The 25,593-nt window shown below is 37.0% G+C and overlaps 1 protein-coding gene across 1 annotated transcript in view; it reads right to left on the bottom strand.

Moving 5' to 3' along the window:
- Positions 1 to 4,716: 4,716 nt before the first annotated feature.
- Positions 4,717 to 25,593, bottom strand: part of LOC110461948 (insoluble matrix shell protein 4-like) — a 40,798-nt gene continuing 19,921 nt past the window's right edge. The window contains exons 3-4 of the mRNA XM_021515691.1: positions 6,374 to 7,012; positions 4,717 to 4,824 (exon numbers count right to left, since the gene is read on the bottom strand). Coding sequence (XP_021371366.1) covers positions 4,717 to 4,824; positions 6,374 to 7,012 — 747 coding nt within the window. The remainder of the gene's footprint in view (positions 4,825 to 6,373; positions 7,013 to 25,593) is intronic.

Genomic DNA, 25,593 nt, shown 5'->3' with positions numbered 1-25,593 from the left:
CCTAGTATGTGACTTGCATCAATATGGGTAAAAATAAAAATAAACAAGAAGGGAGAAGTAAATGACAGCTCGGACGTTAGCAATCAATCAATTGGGCTACTGAGTTTTATCCTAAATGCAGCCAACGGAGTGTTGTACAGCAGTCCAACAAAATCCAACAGTGTAGGACCGTCATCATCGTCAACGCCAAAATTTCCAAAAAGAAGCGGTCACTGATGACGTCACAGAAATTAACAGAAAGTTAGACTTCATTTCAGAAAATTTAGGGAAGTTGGACAAGATTGATGACAAGTTGAATAATCTTACTGCAAAGGTAGATGGTTTGGAAAGAATAGTTGTAACGGTTGAAAAGAGGGCTGAAGTGTTTGAACGGTCAGTTAATGTTGTAGCAAATAAGCTAGAGGAAGTCGAAAAAAGGAATTTGGCGGTAAACAGTTATCCCAGAGGATAGGAAAGCAGGAGCAAGTTATAAACGAATTGTGTCAAAAGAATGAACAGGTGCACGAAAACCGGAACGCACTACAAGATACAGTGATAGATCTACAGTGTCGATCCATGAAAAACAATATGATTTCCACTGGGCTTGAAGGAGAGGTTAGAAATGAGGATTCAGAATCCCTTTTACGAGACTTTGTATTCAATGAGCTTAGTCTGGATCACATAATAGAATTTTGGAATGTGCACAGAAGTTGTACCCTGTGCTAAAGCACCATAAACAGATCGGCAATGATGCGATGAAAATCAGGGAACTGATGGTCAAAGGCAATCAACGCAACCCCATGATGGTCACAGCGAAGCGGCCAACAATCGTAACGGCCAGCTGCATTCTAGATACAGGAATGATGCCCACGCGTCATCTAACAGGGCCCCTCAATGGCCTTGGGAACCACCCGCCGCTGAACAACAGGTAGGACATACAGGAGGGTGACTTGTCATTTCTGTCATGGAATATTGGTAAAGGACTTGTTAACTAACTTAAACGTATTTACAAACGACAAGAAGGTGACATGCTGGATCGTTTAAAAAGATCAAGACCAAAACATTTTTATATTTTTTTCGCTAAGAAAACCCCCCCCAGTAATAGCTCTGTTCTAGAAAATGAGGATTTTTATCAATATTTTATTAACGTCATGGGTGGCAGAGATGCGAATGTTTTAAACCCCTACCCACTACTCTACTCTATCATGACTAATTGCCCCTGGACCCTGATCAGAAAGCCATGCCCTTAGCCCACACCCTCCTTGATCCACGCCTGTTTAGGTACAAACGTACATGTACAATCGGAGAAATACATATTATAGATATATTGAAGTTTGACTGTGGTCTCAGTCCCTATGCTATCTGACATCAGACTCATATACCCTCTGCACTACACACCCCTCAGGGTGTGCCAGACAGTCATAGTTTCTTCAGACAGGTAAGACCTGGTAGAACGCATGCGTCAAGGTGTATGGATGTACTTGAAAATGGAGAGAGATAAACTACATAATTACATGTTTTATTGTGCAAAACGTGTGCATTATTTTAACAAACTGTGTGTATAGACTACCAGTAAGTACCTGTATAATCTATCATTTACCAATTGGTCAATAATATGGACCTCACGACGATATATCCTATGAGTACAAATGGCGCCGGGCAATTCGTGCATGAGGTCATGGCGGGAAATGGAGGTCTCCAACGAGTCAAGGTGACGGACTGTCACGCGGAAGGAACTGTAGTTACAAATGGGCTCAAGTCGACTTGTGGCGTAAGTGAAAACTTTGTAAATACCCCTAGCCTACATGGTGACTCTAGAAAGCGACAATTGTCCACAAATGATGATTCAGCTGAAAACAAAAAATCGCGCAGTGCGATAGAAAGGGACAGTTCTGAAAACCCACAGTCGGACAATCTATACGATATGATGAAGTTACTTACTCAAAATGTCTTAAAACTTTCGTCAGATATAGAGAATGTGTCGGCGAGATTAGGAGAACGAATTTCACATATGGAGACGAACATGGAACAAAAATTGATTGACAAAATGGCGGAAAAAATGACGGGAGTAATGGAAACAAAAATAGATGAAAAATTGTCGGAAATGAAACTTGATGTAAACATTGAAATAAATAAAATGCACGAGGAAATCAAAACCGTGAAGCAAAACTGTGCTGATTTTACAAACAACCAAACTGTTGATAAACAAGTGAAACAAAACATAGTGATTCGTAACATGCAGTATGACGAAAGTGAGAAAGACAATTCTGCGATAACAATGAACAAAATTCAGGCTTTGTTTAAAGATGGATAAGCATTGTCCGATGTCGACATAAAATCAGTGTGTAGAAAAGATTCCAGGAACCGATACCCCGGCGTGGTTTTAGTGGAACTTGGTAATATGAATCAGAAACGGGATATCATGAAAAAGAAACGTGTTCTGAAAAACCAGGCTCGGTATGAGAAAGTTTATAATGAAAACGACGTACCGACTGAAACACGTAACTTCCAGGCGTCCATCAGAACTGTTTTAAAAGAACTGGGGAGAGATAGCAATTATAAATTCGTCGGTAACCGTCTCGTGGAAAAGAAACAATAGGATTACGTGCGGCTTGTTGATGGAACTGTAGGAGTTGGTCTCTGAAACCCAATTATAATTCAAATTTCCGTCGTGCAGTTTTAGATTATTCAAATTGTGATATTTTAGCACAATGTGAAACGATTTTAAGAAAACGATGAATGTCTTCGAATACCTGGATACAGTTGTGGGATCGCACAACGTTACACGATGTGCGCACGATGTGTGCACGGTGTGTGAACGATGTGTGCACGAAGTGCGAGCGATAAAAAATTGGACGATCATTCCTTGCGCACATGTTTGCGGACGATCGACGAACGTTGGGCGATAACAATCGTGGTTGGTGTAAATTAAGGAATGGCTTGACAATATATACGGTTTCGTGTTAGAACATACACATTTAGTATGTTTCTATACTCTAGCTACATCTATAAGCTTATCTTTCTGTCTATACTTTCTTAAATTTAGAAATGGTGTTTTGTGGGGTTTTTAAACGACCTTAATCGACACATGTAAATTTACAACACAGTCTCGGCTAAACTGGTAAACATTGGCACTTTGTACCTGGACCGTAGTTTACCCCGCCCGGGGCACTTAATTAACTCGCCAAGGTGTGAAAACCAGATGAAGGGGAGCTATAGACCAAAACGAATGCAAATAACAAATATTAACCGTCCAGTTGAGTTTTCATAACGGTCATACGGTATCATATATCAGCTCTATGTGTCAAGTACAGGCCAGGTAAAACTCCGGTCACTCATCAAATTGTTATTTACCTGTTCTGTTACCGACGAGCCAAACCCATTCCTGACAGTCTAGCGGTCAGTGTATACTGTATTACACGCATTGTAAACTTGTGCATAGTCTTAATTATAGCATACACGTATACGTCTCTGATCAAAGTGATGAGAAATTACAGTGATATATGCAGTGTACATTATTGCATACGAGCATTCCGTATTTTTTCCATTCCGTAATATTGATCAACAAATTGTACCATATCGCACAGATGTGCGGAGAGAAACGCACAACGGGGCGAACGATTGTTAAATCGCACAGTTGTGCGCACCATGTGTGGACGATGTGCGGACGTTGTATTAACGAGGTATGCACGGTATGCGCACGGAATTTTTGGTGCGTTGTGCGTTCCCACAACTGTACAAATGGATAGGAAAAAACAGAACTTCAATAAATAAAAGCGCTAATCGTGGCTCCGGCAGAGTAGGTGTCTTGATCAAAGAATTTATACTGGATACATTCGACGTAGTGAAGCTAGATGATAGTGTAGATGACAGTGTGGATCCAGCTTGTGTCAAAAATCAGTAATTTTACGTTGTGTTTGGCTGTATGTTACATATCACCTATAAGCTCCAAAAGTCCTACAGATGGGGACACTTTCTTTAATAATCTGTTACAGCAGGTATATTGTAACCAAACCAAAGGAAAAAATGTCCAAGTTGGAACAGCGAACGTGAACGGGTCTACAGCGTGAGGCAATCTCTGTAAGGTTACGGTACCTCTTCATTAGTGGTGAAATCCGATATTATTGTTGTTAGTATTCCTTATAATAACTTGTATGGTTGGAAATGTTCTAATCATCCCTCATAATAAGTATTAATGAAATACATGCACATGATTTGTACTAACGTCCATATATTGGTAATGAATTGCATTATATATATATGTAGCGAGCCAATATGTATATACAAATTAAAGTACGTTCTTTAATGACCCTTGTTGTCAATAAGGTTTTAAACCCGAAAAAGCCAAAGTATGTATATCTCAACGCATATTATCGTAAATCATAAGAGTAGACTAATGTGCCCTCTCCCTATCTTTCTGTCCTTTGCTTATACGTTGGGGATTTCGAAAAAGCCAAAGTTAATTTTGCTGGCATTAAACCTCAGAAAAACATTTTGAAACCCAAACAATTTACAGACATAGGCAGAACTTATGAACAAACAATTCAGAATATGAATGGATGGTTTGATCAATACAAACGACATTTACATATCAATTATATGACAAGTATATACATTTATTTCTTAAAAGTCTGGAATTTTGCTTTGGTAACCAAGTCTTGTTTTTGCCTGATTCTAAAAAAGGCGACTTAAATTGTATGTAGACACATTCGTTAGAATTATGAATTGTGTGATGTGTCATGTTCCTGAGGATACAACCAGTTCTCCATTAAGACCTTTCAATTTGTTTGAGTTTGACTTGTTTATGGCCAATGGAAGATGCAAGTCTTTTTGGACAAAACAACACTGAACAAATGGACATTCACTATAATCAATTCATCAAACTTCAGTTGTGGGATCGCTCAACAGTAAAAGATGTGCGCACGATGAACGATAAAAAACTGGACAATTATTGCTTGCGCACATTTGTAAGGCCGATGAACGAACGTTGTAAGATGACCATCGTGGTTGATTTGAATTGAGAAATGACTGAACAATATGTGATAATTCTTTAGAAATGTCTCACTTTCTGTCTGAAAAACAATTAAAATGAATATAAAAATATGGACCACAATTTGGGTTTTGTTTGTTGGGCAAAAAATAGTTGTCATGGCAACGGTTTCTTATCAAACGACAGCAAGTATGATCCTCCCGTTATAGTAGCACACATACACACTTGCACGTTTACGCAACATACATGGAGGCACGTCCTTAAATGACATTATCTGTTAATAGGACGTTAAGGTATTTCATACAGCGTCATGTCAGTGAATATATTTTGAATGGGCTCATAACTTTCCTCAAAACGAATAAAGTAAGGAAGTCGCTCCGTATACTCATGCCAAGAACAATGTCAATAATTACCTTTGCAGAAATGTTTGTCGAAAATATTGTTGTTTTTGTCTGAAAAGTAACTTTTGAATGCAGAATTTGGATAGCGCAAAATTGCAATGAATTTGAGGTTTTTGAAGTAAAACCAATTTTCATGATGTAATACTTACCATAACTTNGTTATTATTGTCAAGAAAATGTGAGAAAATGCTTCAAATCTCGAGAATAATGACATTTTATTTATTGGATATTTTACAATAATGCATAAAGCTAACACGAATTTTGATACAAGTCAAGCCATACTACCTGAGTGAGAACCTGTAGTGAATGGTGTCGGTTAAAATCTCACTTGCTTTGCATGCGTTTTTCTAACCTCAGTCAGCGTTGTTCTCTTTGTGCTCAGTTGTATTTATTCAGGGGAAATACATGCCATTATTCTTGAGATTTGACACATTTTCTTACATTGTTCTCGACAAATGCATCTCCATGGACATTTAACCTTATGATATTTACAAGGTTAAATGGATTTTGTCCTGAATTGTGACTTGTATTCAGCTTGGAAAATGAAAAAATAAAAAAGGAAGTTTTTTCATCAGTTACATATTGTATTAAATATATTTTTTCCGAAATTTAGTGTGCATGTACCTCAAATATGTTTGAAAAATATTGGAGGGGGATCTTTTTTGGGACATTGATTGTTTAATGCTAACGGAATGCATTATTGAATTTGATATACAGTTTGGTGTGGCAGCCATATTGGAATGACCTTAAACAAAATAAAACCAAACCAAACATTGTTCTTGTAATAAAAAAAAATGCTCATAATGTGACACTTTTCTATTACTTTGAATGAATTATTATAATGTTTTATATTCAAATTAATCTAATATCAAATTTCATAAAAAGATATAAGACATGTCATGTATATTATAATCTTTGTTGTGAAATATGATTTCCTTAAAAGTTTTCTTTGTTCTTTTATGAATACAAAAAGCAATTTGTGTAATACATAGGCAACCTTTACTGAGTGGAGTGATCCAAAATATGTTTCCAATGCAAAAATGAATTCCTTGTGCATATCTTTTTTTGTATAACCATCCTCTAAACCACCCTCGTTAACACCCTCTGTGATACCGCTCTCGTTAACACCCTCTGTGTTACCGCTCTCGTTAACATCCCATGTGTTACCATCCTCGTTACCACCCTCTGTGATACCGCTCTCGTTAACACCCTCTGTGTTACCGCTCTCGTTAACATCCCATGTGTTACCATCCTCGTTACCACCCTCTGTGATACCGCTCTCGTTAACACCCTCTGTGTTACCGCTCTCGTTAACATCCCATGTGTTACCATCCTCGTTACCACCCTCTGTGATACCGCTCTCGTTAACACCCTCTGTGTTACCGCTCTCGTTAACATCCCATGTGTTACCATCCTCGTTACCACCCTCTGTGATACCGCTCTCGTTAACACCCTCTGTGTTACCGCTCTCGTTAACATCCCATGTGTTACCATCCTCGTTACCACCCTCTGTGATACCGTTCTCGTTAACACCCTCTGTGTTACCATCCTCGTTACCACCCTCTGTGATACCGTTCTCGTTAACACCCTCTGTGTTACCATCCTCGTTCACACCCTCTGTATTACCACTCTCTTTGCCACCCTATGTGTTGTATCCATCTCCTGGTCTGTCAATCGGAAGATCGGGCATAAAGTGACTGGAAAGCCAGAAAGTGGACGACATGTCCTGTCGTGTTTTTCCCCACATGATGACCGCAGTCTCGTTTTTTGCTCTATGTTGTGGCTCTACAATTCTGTAACTTAGTTTATCTAATACAGTAAAGACATATTTACTGTTAGGCAAGGAGATGGACTTAAGAAAAATGTGTTTTTAAGTAAAAAAAAAAAAGCATTGTAGGTTAAGTATGAAACTTTCAGAAATTGCATATCATAATTTGACTAATATATAAGTTGCATCCTTATCCCAAAATGCTTTTTATGTACAATCAAACTTTATAATTGGAAATAGGCGGAACTCATTTCAGCCCCAGGTGTTGAGCACATATTATATCATATTTATAATATACAGTATTAACTATTAATATCTTATAGTTATAGCATATAAAGGGTGTCCTGCACCTTTTAATTCACTTAAGATTGAGATATTTGAAATTGTCAAGTTTTAGATGTGTCCAGAATCCATAACTTAATATAAAGCAAAAGGAGAGATGTAATGAATATGCATTTTACGGAAGTGTACTCAAATTAGTAAATTTATAAATTTCAACTCAAAATATTCATTAGAAAGGAAATAAACAAAACACTTTTCCAAAAACCCAGGGATGACCTTATCATCTAAACTAGGTTAGAAATTTTATCCGTAAACTCATTCATACGGTCAAGCTTCGTTTTGCTTCCGTTCTTTAAATAGCTAAGGTCATTTAAGGACGTGCCACCATGTTTGTTGTGTACACGAATGCGTGCTTACGTGTGTGTGCAGGAGGAAGGGTTAAACCTGTTTAGAGATTATTGTGGAGATTGCCCCGGTGTAGAAATTGCTTTGTTGGCAATGTCAAAAACAGCAAAACCAACTTGAACCACCGAAACCGTCACCGCCCTATAATCAATGGGTTTTTTCTTTTGACGTCTATTGTTGACGTGGTTATGGCACTTAATGATTAAAAATGACGATCCGTCGTAAACCAATAAAAACCAAAACAGAATGCCTAGTTAGCCCACCAGCCTACAGAACTGGCCTTCAAAAAGTCGAATGACAAAAGCAAAGTTTTTTAATCTTTATATGTTTGCAAAGCTTTACAATTTCCATTGTAAATTCTGTCAAAGATCTGTATTATAAAAAGGCAACATTCAACAAATACGTTTTAAAAAGCTTTACTACTTACTGAGCGGTATTGTGTTTTCCATTTACCATGCGTTGTAAGTACTGTAGTACTGCTTGACCTCGATAGAGTGGCACTTCAACCAAAGCCGGCCTACATTTGATTTATTTTAGGAAGGTCAACTGAAAGCAACTAATCGAATGAAAGAGTCAAATTAACACAATACAGTATGCCATGAACTGAAGTTTATATGATTATATTTTGATTAACTCCTATTGACCGTTCAGGTCGTTGTTTATGCATGCATGTGTGTATGTGTACCGTTAGATGCTTATATATCTCTATTCTAATAAATAAATAGTATTGTTTTTATAACAAAATAATTTCTTATGTTAATTCAGGTAATAAAAATGATGTTATCTGCTATTTTAAGATTACTTATACAACTGTTAACTACGTACATGATACACGTAAACGACGAACAACTGGTTAAGCCATCGTCAGTATCATGTGACTGGGTTGAATACTTTGTCGGGTGCCTCTGGCATGGTATTTCAGGAAGGAAGTAATCAAAAAACGGATTTGACCCTCGCTATCGACGAGATGCAAGTACAGCAGGAAATATGACGTTAAGCATAATAAAATGAAACCAACCTCAACTGTCCATAGGACGCTTAGCCTAATAAAAAAAAAAAAAAAAAACACTCAATAACACACATGGAGGCACGTCCTTAAATGAGCCTAGAGGTTACTAGGCTAAACCCAAATAAAAACAGCCCGTATACCTACCGCAGGTTGATGAGCATGTTGTGTTTTGATTTTTGGGTTTTAAAATCGTATTTTTTACAGATTAAGAAGTATGGTTATATGTATAGATGCTTGAAAGTTGGACCGATCCTAAATGTTACCGTTAGTGAGAGGTTAATTGTATGACTTTCCATAATAAATTGGCATTAAAGGACACGTAATATATTTAGATATAGTTCGTTACTAGTGTTAAAACTACACTCAATGTGAAATAGTAGAGAAATTTGATTGTTTTATCAGCTCCAGATTGATACATGATCCTACAATTGCATTTGTGGCACTTATTATGAGTATGAAGTCTAGACACCTGGTGATGACTTTTCCTCTGGGTGTGCTGTTCGTTTCTATCTACAATTTATATGCTTCTGTAATCATAACCTTATCCAATATCCATGTTTACATTAATTTACTGGGCGCAAAGTAGGTTTATTGTGTTTCGAATGTTGCGCAAGCCCGCTGGACACGTATACCATGCTGATTGATACTCCTTGACAGATCTGTAATATCTGTACATAATTGTTTATCATACGAAAACCCTGGTTTGCTAAGTCTGTAATATGCTGACATTACCTAAAAACCAAATCATGCAGTTTTATCATATTAATAAATGTCCAGACGGGATGTCAATGAGCTTGGCAAGCTGGGATCATATATCATGTGACCAGTGGCAAATAAGGAACAAAACCGTATGCATATGATTTTGAGATGGAGGAGTGTTGAAGTATGAAGTACAATAAACATGAATAAAGGATGAAGGTGTCAGAGACGGAAGACAAGTTTTATTTGAAAATAAATTTAAATAAAAACAAAAAGGAATAGAATGATTGTTGTGTTCATAAGGCAACACAACTTGTATAATTTAACTATTGCAGCTTATACCAATAGGTGTTTCCCTGATTAGTTCTGTCATTTCGATTGCTTATCCTTAGTGACCTTTTTGTAGCCAATTGTCAGAATGTTGCGAGATACCAGTACGATGTGAGTATACAATAATCAAACTTATCATTAGCAACAGCAGCAGCATTTAGAAACACAGTTGTCCAATGACTTCACAACAGATAAAACATCGTTAAAAGCAATAATGATGTATTTTATTTTCTACTTTGTATCACTTGCGTTAACATAAAAATGGCATAATATGTTAAAAGTTTTGCAGAGATGTGTGAAAATTGATTTCATTCTATACTCGAAAAATCCAGGAAACCAGGAAAGGTGTTTGTTTCCACGCAAACAGCAGAAATAATGAAAATTGGAATTACTCGGTAGCAAAAGGCACAGCTAGGGCATAAGCGTAATAGGTTTATTTGTTTTATAGATGTGCATAAACTTGATATCGACTGTCATCCTATTGTGGTAGTGGCACGGTGAATAATATACACACTTTACTCGTTTTGCAATATAAAATCAAACGGTTTCTATGAATTTTAACATCAATATAAATACTTTTTATCCACCTCCGCTTATGTTTCAGCAGTAGTTTAACGGTAGGTCTAGCTTTGAATGAAGTTGAAAATAATAAATCCAAAACCTTCTACATTGTACTACAAAGTATTAAATGTTGGAACTTTTGACAATATCTTCATACAAAACCTTGTTCTTCGTATAAACAGGATTTTAGTGTTTTGGCACCGGATCCTAATTTGGATACCAAGTCATGTCGGATTAAAAGGAAATCAGAAAAAAATTGGGTTTTTTAAGCTGGTCTTTATCTTCAATTGAAAGATATTAAACAGTTAAATTTGTATTCAATACATTTTCATTTGTGATATTTTTCAAATCGATAATTTGCAATTCAACCTTATGTTGATCCATGAGTAACTAGTCGAGCATATCGCACGGAAGAAGTTATCTTCTCGTACTATATCATTGAGCTTTTTCCCGCAATGCACAGGCGGACAGACGAAGCTAAATTAAATATTCCCCGCTAACGCGTTTCAGATAAAAATGATTTAATTGCGTCCGCCTTTTTTTGTATCAAACTTATTTCATTAATGTTTCAAGTGTGTTGCAAAACATACCGACGAACAAGCACGACAAAGAGTGAAAATAATTATAAAGTGAGTCGGAGTACGTCTGAAATAACAGTCGCCCGAATGATACAAGACACTTGTCTTCGTGTCTATTAATTGTTTTGGTATCGTGCTCATCTGACGGTTGGCAGCCCTAACAAGTAGGATGACTTTCTGTGTGGTATGTATCATGCCTCTGTTAACTGGCTTTAGCCACCAGATACCGACATGTATAATTACATTTGGATAGCTGTACAAGTGACCAGACGATGAACCTTGGGGCCAAACCAGAGGTGATGTAACTGTAATCAGCACGTCAGTGTGGGTGAGAAAACTAGACGCCCTTTGTCGAGGCCATGATCTGTACAGAAAGCATTAACCTGTTATTCCTCTATAAATCAGACTAAAATCATTTCACCTTTGCTTTACATGTCCGTTAATTTCGTAGTATATAATAGTAGATGGCTAAAGGTCACTGCATTCACATAGTGGCGCTCATACATTTCGACATAAGTCTCCTTTAGTTTATTCTGAATCCAACATACGCTAACTTATCCTGCCTCTTGCACACCACCATGCACGCGTTTATTAATCAAATAGAGACAGGTCCGTTAATGACCTTAGCTGTCAACAGGACTTTAAAGCCAATAAAACCATTCCAATACCAGATTAATTCTGCATTCTTGTAGCATTACTATTACGTATTTTACAATGCCCTGACATTTTAGAAAATTAAAGTAAATAGTCCACTTAATTGATGTATCAATATAGGAGTTGAACACTTTACAAGACAGACTACATTTTATAGATCTATTAGTTATTATATAAGTGTAACAGTACTTAATTTATCACAAACACCGCATTAATTGCATTTGGAAAAAAACATCTCTTGCAATTTTCCATGTATTGGACCCCTGCAAGTTTCTTTCCCGGAATGAAAAACCATCTTTAATTCTGTCATAACACTGGAATATTAGTAACTTATGTCCCGTTAACCTTTTTACTTTGATCATTCATGTTCTCTGCAACACTATACTATGTCATTGAAATATCGACGACATGTGGATAGCCATTTACTTGGTAACAGGTAAAAAAAATACCTCACTAGCGACATCCAAATGTTTTCAAAACAGCAATTAAAATATAAGGATTTTAAGTCGTTTTACACGGAAGGTTCGAAAGATGATCATAAAGTCGTGTCAACTGTAACGAAAGATTCTACAGTTGAATGCCGAATGCCCAATGATGTGTCAATATTTTCAGCAGAAGCCCATGCTTACTATCACGGCATTGAGCACATTGAATCAAAAGATGTACCACAGTTACTTATCTATTCTAATTCTCTATCTGTTCTACAGAGCCTTCGCAACAAAAAATTGAAGAATGTCTCAATTCGAAAAATCTTAACATTATTACACAATATTAACTTTTGCTGGCTTCCCGGACATGCGGGAACACCCGTAAATGAAAAGATAGATCGTGCTACGAAAGCAACACTAATACTACCACCTGGATATTGTTAACTTCATTTTACTGATTTTAAACCACCTGTTACAACATGTATAAGATCACAGGGGTAAACTAATTTGAATCAATGCGTAGAAAACAAATTCCATTCTATTAAACCTGAAATCGGTGAATGGCATCCTAGCTTCAGAGAGAGGTGCCGAGACGAGGTTGTCCTTGCCCGTCTCTGTATGGGTCATTCATACATTACACATCGTTATTTACTAAAACGTGATGTCCAGCTTCAATGGAACCGTTTATAGTGAAACACTTCTTATTAGATTGTGTCGACTATAAGGCATCTCGAGAAAATTTCTATAAGAACATAACATGTCATTAATCTCTTTTCGAAAACTTCACGAGACTGTCTATTCAATTTAGACTATCTGAAATTGTTGGTCTTTTAAATAAAATTTGAGTCATCATAGCCACTTTTAACATTTAATTTGATGTTTGTCTTTTAACATTAGTTTATAAGATGTTTTTATTTTGCCTTGTTTTTTACGACCATTTGTTGGCTCTAACGACCTATCCTGTGCTGAAGGGCCGTTAAGCATTTATTAATACTAATAAAACCTAACTAGCGCTAGCATGATTCAGTTGTGTGGTCGCACAACGCACCAAAACAGCCGTCGCACAACTGTGTGACACAGTAAGACTGGTTGATCAAAGTTACGGAATAAATTAACAGGCAACAGGTAAGGCTGTTTTGTTTACATTTTATCTGAGTGTATTGTTCGTACATGTATATGACCTTATATCTATTTAATCAGTTTCAAAACAATTCTGGCACGTGCTACGACCATCACTGTTAGATGAATAGATAACCAAGTTCATCTGATTGAAACACGGCAACAAAGTTAATTTAGGAAAGACTGAAATTACCTACAAAATCGTATTTCAAGGCATATCTTAATACATATATCAACCACGAGATACCTATCAAACAACCGGCGATACTGAACAATGTAGCTATTGCAGTTATGCGAACGTTATTATGTCAGTTTTAAATCGTGCGCACACCGTCTATCGTGTAACGTTGTGCGTCCAACAAGTGTATCCACTCTTGAAGAAATTTTGAAGTGAAGTCGATCTGAAACCCATTGATTTGGAGCCACATCCAAGTTAAAAACAAGTCTGGAAAACGTTTTTTCGGAAAATGTTTCCCTGCTATAGAAAAGGGCGTCGAGACGTGGTTTCCATTGCACATATCTAAGTGGGTCACGAACCATTTGTTTGGTGTCATATCTTTTAACATGTCATTGTATATTTATTGGCCCCCATGACATTTTCTCTATTGAGAGGGTACATTGTATATCTTCAACTAGTAAATCGAAAGTATTCTAAATTCAGGCAAGTAATTGTTTTCTTTTCCGTATACATATATATGTTATACAAACAACACTGGTATTTCTATATTATATATATAATCAATCTTTATATATAAATGTCGTGATGTACTTAACAGGGAAATCCCTGTCGTTCAGATATATCGGTTGGCTGTACATCTTCAAACGTGGTCTAAATACGTTGCTTAACGGCGCAGCAATGGAAGAGTAGAATCGGACCGGACAACAAACCGATAACACAACTTACAGTAATACACCAAAATAAAATGCATGGTAAACTTTTGCACATATACCGATTTCACGTAGATATTCAGACACCGTTTACAGATTATGTGAACAACACAATGTTTTCCTATTGGGCACATTAACATACTTGTCTCGAAAGTCTCTGCAGGTAGGGCTTAATAATTGTACCTGCTGCCCCCACTGCATGATCGTAAGAAGCGACTAAATTTGGGATCTTATCTTTTCTCTTTTTTCTAAAAAACTGTCTTCTTCCTTATGTATCCCTTGACAATGCCTCACTTTTGGCTTATAGTTGAGCGTTCGCCCTTGTAAGGAAGGCTTTGGATTTGTCGCCTGGCTGAGACATACCAGAGTCTGTAAAAATGTAGTTTCTACTCCTGCTTGACGCTTAGCAATTTAGGAGTGGGGCGACTGGTTCGCCCGTTGTCGGTATAATGTGACCAGGTGAGGTGTCCTGCTGGGTGTCTTTGGCAGTATGTTTCAGTGAGGAAGCACTATAAAGTCGGCATCAGTTCCGCGCTATCAAAGCACACAAGCATACACACCATGCATGCATCTTGCACACAGAGGAGGCCGTCCTTAATTGACCACTACACTCGAGTTTTATGCTAACACAGTCATATGTACAGGAATGGCAAAAATGGGCTGGCATTCCCGCCGAAGTAGGTACGCATGAGTATATGTATTTCCTGTGCGAAGTCATCATTGGTTTGGTTTAGTATTAGTTAATGTCATATCTACAGCTATGGCGAAGTCATGAGAAGACGACGTAATGTCTGCACAAGTTAACCAAAAAATGGCTGGTAATGGACAACATATTTTGAATGGAACATACCTGGTTGGAAATAAACACATTCGCCACACAATGATCATGTAGGATAGCTACCTGGTAAGAATTTAATTGTGACGAAACGCTCGATCTATTTTAACTCGGTATTGACGCCAGTTGGTTTACTTTTTTCGATAATACCAGAGAACAAGGCTAAAGGTCAATACTTAGATTAAACATATTTGCTACACAAAGAGCAAGACCATGTAGGTGTACATATACAAAGCTTTAAAAGGATCGCAACAATTCGGCTTAGAACTTTGAACGTTTACCTTGAGCATGTCACAATCTGGGACAACATGTGTTTTTGTCAATAACTTTAACATGAACAAAGCTACTAATCATGGCAAGATGACACCTTGTCAAATAAAATTAAAAAAGAATATTTAAATAATTTCATACCCGTTGGGTATATACCAAGAAGTAAGTATATTGATTTATCACATAATATACTGTGTTATTCAGTGAATATCCTGTTATTCTTTGGCGTATTAATCCATGTAATATGACCTATCAGCCCTGTGATTGGTTGTAAGTTTCAATTGTGACGGCACGCCTATGACAAGTACAGGACGTCACAGACTTACGCACTGGAGTCAAAATGGCGGCTTTTTACATTTCAAGGTTGCATGGAAATTGTCGTTTTACACTGATGAATGCCACAAATCTTGATGATGTGATAACGATCTAACACTCGTTTTCATTTCATTTGAAAATAATGGAACTCGTCACGAATATTTCATTTTAGCTCGCTAGCCTCCAAAGATTTTTAGACTCGTTTCATAAATCTCATTTGGAATGGAAACCCATGTAAGATCCTACATATATATACCAATTATATCAATAATGTGTTCCAAGAATTTTCAAATATAATTAATTTACTCCACATCAACACAAGGTGAATTAAATATGTCTGCATGCGTAAGCCTTTAGCTGGAAACTCTCTTTTGAGTGGGTGTTAATTAATGTCTGAATGACCAATCATCACTATCGGATTGATAACATGGAATTGTTAAATGGTAGATGTGCAGGATTTGAGATATCTCTACTTTCTGATGGAGGAATATACAAGATACAAAACATGATTTGCTGCCTCACTGAATAATTGGAAGTTTCATTTTTTGTCTCACATTTGTATATCACTTTTCTGTGTAAAATATTGTCTAGACGCCACTGATTAGCACAATACCCTTAGAATACCGCTGTGTTGGGTGTCCCGCAATCGTATTACATAACATTTAAACAAAAGTCATTCTACATTACATTTACATATAGAAATGTTATATATATCACGAAGGTCTATAAACACATTGTACCATATATAGACAGTTAGTAAATGATTTTTAACAGAGACGCGTAAACCAATACAGTAATATATAATTAAATACATGTATATACATGTATAGCGAGTTTTTGGTATATGATTTAAATTACAAGATTCACAACAGTCTCTACATCTTGGTTTGTTTTAACATAATACGAAGCGAGGGAACATAATAATCCGGATTTTACACTCAGTTTTTCTATTGACCAGACTCTACATAATCTTACTGGTTCTATCCCCAGCCGAGACAACCCTGTTTTAAGAATGGTTACTAGTTGCTCTGTGTTAAACAGCACCTTTGTATGAGCGTCGTTGTTAGTATAATGAGGCCTGGTTGAGTGTCTTTCTACTTCGTCAATGAAGGAGCCCGTAAGTGCCCATTATCGTGGGACACCGCTTTGATATGACCTTAACTCCTGCAAAGACCGGCATGTTTCACAAATTTTAAAAGAAAAATCAACAAATGATTTCTTCTGTTACCTATCGGATGTTCGTTTTTTGACATTTTAAAATTTAGTGAATTGAATTAATAAGAGGACATTTAGTTTTCTCTAAATGTACAGTTGTGGGATCGCACAACATTACACGATATGCGGTGTGCGCACGATGTGTGCACGGTATGTAAACGGTGTGTGCACGATGGGCGAACGTTAAAAAGCTGGACGATTATTGCTTGCGCACATATATGCGCACGATGGACGGACGTTGTGCGATAACAATCGTGGTTGGTATAATTTGAGGAATGCCGTAACAATTTATACGGATTCGTGTTTAAATATATAAACTTGATGTTTACGTATGTTTCTATATACTAGCAACATCTATAAACTTATCTTTCTGTCTATACCTTCTTATATTTAGAAAACTGTCTTTTCTGTGTTTTTAAACAAACTTAATCGACTCATGTAAAATTACAACACAAACGCGTATACAGGTAAACATAACCTCTTTGTACATGTCCCTGGACCGTAGTTTTCTCCCCGCCTGGGGCACTTACGTCACTCGTCGGGTAAGGCCGGGGGTGCGAAAATCCAAGTGAAGGGGAGCTATAGGCAAACGAATGCAAATAACAATTACCTGTTCTGTTACCTTGGAGCCAAACCCATTCTTGACAGCCTAACGGTCGCTGTAATACTGTGTAACACGCATTGTGAAATTGTATAATCTTGATTTTTGGGATGAGAAATTACAGATATATACACAGTGTACATTATCGCATACAAGCCTTCCGTATTTTTCTCATTCCGTAATTTTGATCTACAAATGATACCAAATCGCACAGTTGTGCGCACCATGTGTGGACGATGTGCGGACGGTGTGTGAACGATGTATGCACGGTGTGCGCACGCTATTTTTTGGTGCGTTGTGCGGTCCCACAACTGTACATACCCTGCATATTACATTATTTCGTTGATGAAGGTTTTATGTACAAGTTTATTGATCAATTTGCTAGTGAGGATGTAAAAACATTCCAGCCTACTATAAATATCAGAGTGCTTTCAAAGTGATTAAAAACCCAACAAGAGTACCACGGGGCGGAACAAAATACGCCCGTCGAATGCCATATAGTGTTATATACTTTCTTACATTGAAATAAGATCTGCATCATTCTAAGAGTGGTTAGCTGATAAGCTATAAAAAATGTAGCAGAAAATCTTCGGACATAAAATCAAATACTGAAATGAACAAAAGGCAACACATTTTGCAAAAATCGTCGAATTAAAATTCTTTTAAAGGAGACACAACTTCATATCATGATTATAAAGTATACCAAGTTTCAAAGAGATCAGTTGAAAAATGTAGGAGGAGATTGCAGGACAAAAATTAAATACTGAAATAAACAAAGGGCAATAACTTTTGAAAAAATTGTCGAATCAAAATTCTTTAAAGGGAAACACAACTTCATATCATGATTATAATGTATACTAATTTCAAAGAGATCGGTCGAAAAATGTAGGAGTAGATCTCTGGACAAAAATCAAATACTGAAATGAACAAAGGGCAATAACTTTTGGAAACATTGTCGAATCAAAATTCTTTTAAGGGAGAAACAATTTCATATCATGAGTATAATGCATACAAAGTTTCGAAAAGATCCGTTGAAAAATGTAGGAGAAGTTTGCCGGACAAACAAAGTTTACGCCGGACGGACGGACGGATGGAAAGACGGACGGACAACGCCATTCCCATAATGAATACTACCGTCAAATTTGACGGTCGTATAAAAACAAACAAACAGACCTTATAACTTCACACAGAATGTCATTGTATGTTTATGTAATATCAAATGCATGTGAACGTTGATATTAATATAATGTGAATAAACGTCTATGCAATAAAAATAATAATAATAAAGAATCAGTAAGTTTACCTGCTTGAATGCCTCTGACATGGTATTTCAGTGAGATACAAAGATATAAAGTCGGAATCAATTCCGCGCTACCAGAAGGAGGCAAACCCAACATACCCTGTCTCCTGCACACATACATACATGCACGCACACACAACACATATGGAGGCACTTTCTTAGATGACCTTAGCTGTAAATAGGACGTTAAACAAGATAAATCCAAACCTTACCTGCTTGAAAGAGCGCTCAATATCACTGATATACCCCAGCAACGGGTTAAAACGATGCCAAAACAATAAAAAAAAAACATGATAACAATACAGAGCAACATAACTTACCTTGCTTAACTTATCCCTAACTTAAATTAGGGATAATTTCTATATCTTAAGGAAAAAGAATATTCCATTGGAAATGTAATAGTAAATGTAAAACATTTATTTGCTTACTGGTGAAAGCAGATATTTTTCGTGAATCACGATTTGAATTACTGAAATTATTAAATCATTTACTACAACACATATCTTATACATAAGAAAGACTAATATCCACCACGTGCAAAAACGGACTCAAGTGAGGTATAGCAATTAACACGTCTGAGAATCCATAGAATTTTTTGTCAATTCTAATTCGCACGAAGATGTTTAAAGTCGCCCATGTGATACTGCAACATCACCACTACTTGTTATGATTTCAGGAAGTTCAGAGGCAGGGTTAAGGCTAGTCTAAACGCTTTTTGAATATTTAAAGCGCAACATTTCCATGCCTTCATAGTCAGTCGGCGTCTACCGCAGGCGATAGTCATGTCCTAGTAGATCAAACCCCACGCTTAAAGTGACAACTCTGATTCATAAAAAATGAATATCCGCTACACATAAAACGAATTCATAGTTAATGTCATAAAGGCTTCACTAATACTGAAATGCAAAATAATACCAGGCGGACATTCCCAACAGTACTAAGGTGGATCCTGTAAACATCGATTTGTCAATGAAGTTCAATACATCTGACTTGCTAACCTCTTCTGGAAAGCGATATTCGCTGTTTTCCTGATCAGGGTCTAAGGCAGCAACTCTATTATCAGACGTGTCTTTTTTACTGCCAACAGCGTTGTTCTTTTTCTTCTTTGTCCATCTCAAAAGTTTCCTTAACCAACTCGGAAATTCATTCACGTCATCAATATCCTCGTAACGATTGATGAAGATCACGGCGAAAACCAATCCGACACTGTAACATATTGCCATCAACAGAAAGTAAGAGAGACCTGGCATTGACAAGGAAATTTTGGGCAGGTTATCACTTACAAGTGTCATATACACTGCCAATGAGAGGTATACGTTCATCATGAAGCCTAACCTATCACCTGTTGGTACCAGGAATGTAAATGGACCAACGCAGCACAGAAGCCAAAGTGGGATGATTAATGATATAGTGTAGTAGGCTGACCTTCTTGACAGTACCATGGTAAAAGCGAGCATCGAAAAAGCATCTCCATACTCTGTATAGTTACTTACGTCTGTGCTTACCAAATCCCATTCACCATTCGGCGTGAAAAAATTCAAATCAAACGTTGATGATAGGGCCTGTAACTGCATGTCCCTCATATAATATCCCCAAGGCGTCATTACCAGTGAACAAGTGTGAAAATCCATAGGAAATTTTGTCATTTCTAAATTGCATGAAGATTTTAAAAGTTGCCCTGATGATACTGAAACATCACCACTACTTGTTACTAGTGCAGGAAAATCAGAGGTAGGAATAGGTTTTAGGTTCTCTGCTGACGTTATCATAACAATTCCTGGAGTCCAAACACTGTTTGAAGATTTAAAGCGCACCGTTGCCAAGCCTTCATAGTCACTCGGCGTCCATTCCAAGCGATAATCGTGCCAAAGTAGATTAAACCCCGCGCTTAAAGTGACAGTCCCCGACACTTCATCCAAATCGTTAATAGAAAGGATGTACATACGCATCTGTACAAAAACTGTGTCACTAAGATTGAAAACTGGCAAATTATCCTTGGAGTATTTACTGAGCAAGTTCGCCTGTAGTTGTTCCAAATCTTTGGCAGTTGCATTTCCAGATGTTTGATGGATGATGCTAGCTGTTGAACGGAAGATATGATGAGCCAGAATCAATAGCAGGAGCACGGAAAGGCGGCTCTTCATAGTATCCATCCTGGCTTGATTACATGAAGATTGTCTTCAGTATCCCGTCTAAAACGAAAAGAAATAAGTGATTAACATAAAGTATTATAATAGTCGTTTTATTGAATGTGTTTCTCTTTCTTGTAAACCAACGAATGGTTAAGTTATTTATGTTGATGTGAAGTTATTTCCAAAATATGGTAAGAATATCCAAAGGTTTGTGTTTAGGTTTCGTTTTATTTTATTTTAACGTTCCACTAACAGCTAAGGTAATTTGAGGACGCGACTCCTCATGTGTAATGTATGCTTGCTTGTGTGGATGTGTGCTGGAACTAGGGTATGTTGACGTACTTGCTTTCTTGCGATAGCGCGGATCTGAATCAGACTTACTACCTCACTAAAATACTATGCCGAAGTCATTCAGCACAGCAATCCACCTGGTCACATTATGCTGAAAACGGGTACACCAGTTGCTGAGATAAGCACAAATGTTGAACGTAAACAGGGAATAACAACTAAATTTGCAAAGGCTTGTGATACGTTCCGGCCGGCCTCGGCATAGAACAAATTGCCTACCCTTACACCTTGGCCAACAGTGAGATTTTGCCAACCAAGATACTTGGAAACATAAAAGTTATTGTATTACCTTTCTGTAAACCTAGAGTATTCAAAGCATTCAAATGATCGTTTGTTTATAAAAGAAGTTGACAGCAGTAGACAAAAAATGTTATTACATAACGCCAGATCAAAACGGATTTGGGTAGCACAAAAAAACGTGTTGCGGCCAAGAAGGTTTTACCGATTAAGCACGTTTCAGACAGTCATGTCTTGTTTCATCAAATTTCAAAATCATTTTCGATTACCTCATAAGCTATTAATAACAAAATTGTTAAACTCACCTTGTCAGACGATTACTTGCTGCATTTTGATCAGATTTTTCCACTTTACTTAATTCCCTTCGCACGGTTCGTAAGTTAATCTTCTTGACGTTTGTTATACACGTCACTCAGGCTCAACAGATTAATACCTATGAAATCTTTCCAATTAGAATTGGCATGTCAAAATCGAAAAGTGCATGAATAAAAATATTGTCATTACAGATATTGTGTATTGTACATTGGCACTGTCCTTGGGCTGTTCTTGCGATTGTTTATGCATGATTGTTTTATTGGTAAAATTATAATGAACATAATAACAAGGGAGGACAATAACAAATATTTAACACTTAAAACAGATCTGAATCTTAAAAGGTTAGAACGGTACACATCAGTACACAGCTTGAATAGTCAGATGTTATTCTAGAAAGAGATTGTATGGTTTTTAACTATCTCAAGCAGATATTCGAAAATCTTCGACACAGGAGAAGTGCCCATTTGGGCCTTCTGGTGGCTATCACCTATAAGTCGTAATGTTTGTATATACATACCTTGGGGCTATACCATCATGATATGACATGAAAATAAGGTCATCTTGGAGACCATTCCAAGATATGAGGGGGTAAAGTGGGAGACCAAAATCACAAATGGACGCTTTTCTTTTCATAAAACTACATGTTATATTTTTAAGGTTCCTAGGTTGTTGTGTACACGTATGCGTGCTTACGTGTGTGTGCATGAAGAAGGGTTAAACCTGTTTAGAGAGTATTGTGGAGATTGCCTCTGTGCTTTGTTGGCAATGTATAAAACAGCAAAACCAACTCGAACCACCAAAACCGTCACCTCCCTATAATCAATGGGTCTATTTTTGACGTTGTTATGGCCCTTAATGATTCAAAATGACGATCCGTCGTAAACCAATAAAAACCAAAACAGAATGCCTAGTTAGCCCACGAACCTACAGAACTGGCCTTCAAAATATACCAGGGCGAATGACAAAAGCAAAGTGTTTCAATCTTTAAATGTTTGCAAAGCTTTACAACTTCCATGGCTAACTCTGTCAAAGATCTGTATTACAAAAAAGGCCACATTCAACAACTACGTTTTAAAAAGCTTTACTATACTTACTGAGCGGTATTGTGTTTTCCATTTACCATGCGTTGTAAGTACTGTAGTACTGCTTGACCTCGATAGAGTGGCACTTCAACCAAAGCCGGCCTACATTTGATTTATTTTAGGAAGGTCAACTGAAAGCAACTAATCGAATGAAAGAGTCAAATTAACACAATACAGTATGCCATGAACTGAAGTTTATATGATTATATTTTGATTAACTCCTATTGACCGTTCAGGTCGTTGTTTATGCATGCATGTGTGTATGTGTACCGTTAGATGCTTATATATCTCTATTCTAATAAATAAATAGTATTGTTTTTATAACAAAATAATTTCTTATGTTAATTCAGGTAATAAAAATGATGTTATCTGCTATTTTAAGATTACTTATACAACTGTTAACTACGTACATGATACACGTAAACGACGAACAACTGGTTAAGCCATCGTCAGTATCATGTGACTGGGTTGAATACTTTGTCGGGTGCCTCTGGCATGGTATTTCAGGAAGGAAGTAATCAAAAAACGGATTTGACCCTCGCTATCGACGAGATGCAAGTACAGCAGGAAATATGACGTTAAGCATAATAAAATGAAACCAACCTCAACTGTCCATAGGACGCTTAGCCTAATAAAAAAAAATCAATAACACACATGGAGGCACGTCCTTAAATCAGCCTAGAGGTTACTAGGCTAAACCCAAATAAAAATAGCCCGTATACCTACCGCAGCTTGATGAGCATGTTGTGTTTTGATTTTTGGGTTTTAACATTGTATTTTTTACTGATTAAGAAGCATGGTTATATGTATAAATGCTTGAAAGTTGGACCGATTCTAACTGTTACCGTTAGTGAGAGGTTAATTGTATGACTTTTCATAATAAATTGGCATTAAAGGACACGTAATATATTTAGATATAGTTCGTTACTAGTGTTAAAACTACACTCAATGTCAAATAGCAGAGAAATTTGATTGTTTTATCAGGTCCAGATTAATACTTGATCCTACAATTGCATTTGTGGCACTTATTATGGGTATGAAGTCTAGACACCTGGTGTTGACGTTTCCTCTGGGTGTGCTGTTCGTTTCTATCTACAATTTATCTGCTCCTGTAATCATACCCTTATCCAATATCTATGCTTACATTAATTCACTGGGCGCAAAGTAGGTTTATTGTGTTTCGAATGTTGCGCAAGCCCGCTGGACACGTATACCATGCTGATTGATACTCCTTGACAGATCTGTAATATCTGTACATAATTGTTTATCATACGAAAACCCTGGTTTGCTATGTCTGTACCATGCTGACATTACCTAAAATCTAAATCATGCTGTTTTATCATATATATCAATGTCCAGACGGGATGCCCATGAGCATGGCGAGCTGGGATCATATATCATGTGACCAGTGGCAAATAAAGAACAAAACCGTATGCATATGATTTTGAGATGGAGAAGTGTTGAAGTATGAAGTACAATAAACATGAATAAAGCATGAAGGTGTCAGAGACGGAAGACAAATTTTATTTGCAAATAAATTAAAATCTTGTTAAAAAGGAAAAGAATGATTGGTGTGTTCATAAGACAACACAACTTGTATGATTTAACTATTGCAGCTTATACCAATAGGTGTTTCCTTGATCAGCTCTGTCATTTCGATTGCCTATCCCTAGTCATCTCTTCGTAGCCAATTGTCAGAATGTTGCGAGATACCAGTACGATGTGAGTATACAATGTTCGAACTTATCAATAGCAGCAGCAGCATTTAGAAACACAGTTGTCGTATGACTTAACAACCGATAAAACATCGTTAAAATCAATAATGATGTATTTTATTTTCTACTTTGTATCACTTGAGTTAACATAAAAATGGCATAATATGTTAAAAGTTTTGCAGAGATGTGTGAAAATTGATTTCATTTTATACCTGGAAAATCCAGGAAACCATATTTAAAAGTGTTTGTTTCCACGCAAACAGCAGAAATAATGAAAAAAAGGAATTACTTGGTAGCAAAAGGCACAGCTAGAGCATAAGCTTAATATGTTTATATATTTGTAGGAGGAGCGACCTCAGTCATCGTATAAGTCAACCCAGGTTCTAGTCTAGGGTTCCACGTGGTTCCTAGTATACAAATGAGCAAGTCCCAATTAACATTTAATAGACTTTATTACAGAAGATAGAAGTAAACAGACATGTACACAAGAACACGACGAGGGCCCTCACCTACGGCCACCGCTGGGACACATACCTAACATAGCGGGTCAGCTACTTGGCTTCGCCCGGGACATACACAAACACAAGTAACGTTCTACATTCACACCCACCTTATAGAAACAGGCCCGTTAAGAGGACAGACAAGATAGACGAGTTAGATTCAGCTCTCAGAGCTACTACCTAACTGAAGATTTGCACGTGTTTATACTAACTGGCAGCCAATGACAGCCAATCTAACACGTTGGAGTCGTGAGCCAATCAGCTAAGGTCTAGCTTCTGGACAGTGACGGAAATAGGAAAGTAAATAAACAACATGGACGGCACGAGTGACAGTCACAAATCCCAGCGACAGTAATGCATAAATAACAGGAACAAGGTATTTAATACAGCTTTCACTTCATTCACGCTCTCACACAATCACCGATCCACATCCCACCCCAATATTAACTTGCATGCACACATACATACCAGTATAGGCCTATACACACCCTAACAACCCGTACTTCTACATACTTATAGATGTGCACAAAATTTGATATCGACTGTCATCTTATTGTGGTAGTGGTAAGGCGAATAATATACACACTTTACTTGTTTTGCCATTTAAAATCAAACGATTTCTATGAATTTTAACATC

The sequence above is a fragment of the Mizuhopecten yessoensis genome, unplaced genomic scaffold, assembly GCF_002113885.1.
Source record: "Mizuhopecten yessoensis strain PY_sf001 unplaced genomic scaffold, ASM211388v2 scaffold10711, whole genome shotgun sequence".
Classification (NCBI taxonomy): Eukaryota; Metazoa; Mollusca; class Bivalvia; order Pectinida; family Pectinidae; genus Mizuhopecten; species Mizuhopecten yessoensis.
Note: the sequence above shows the minus strand (reverse complement) of the source record. Positions and strands in the feature narration are given on the sequence as shown.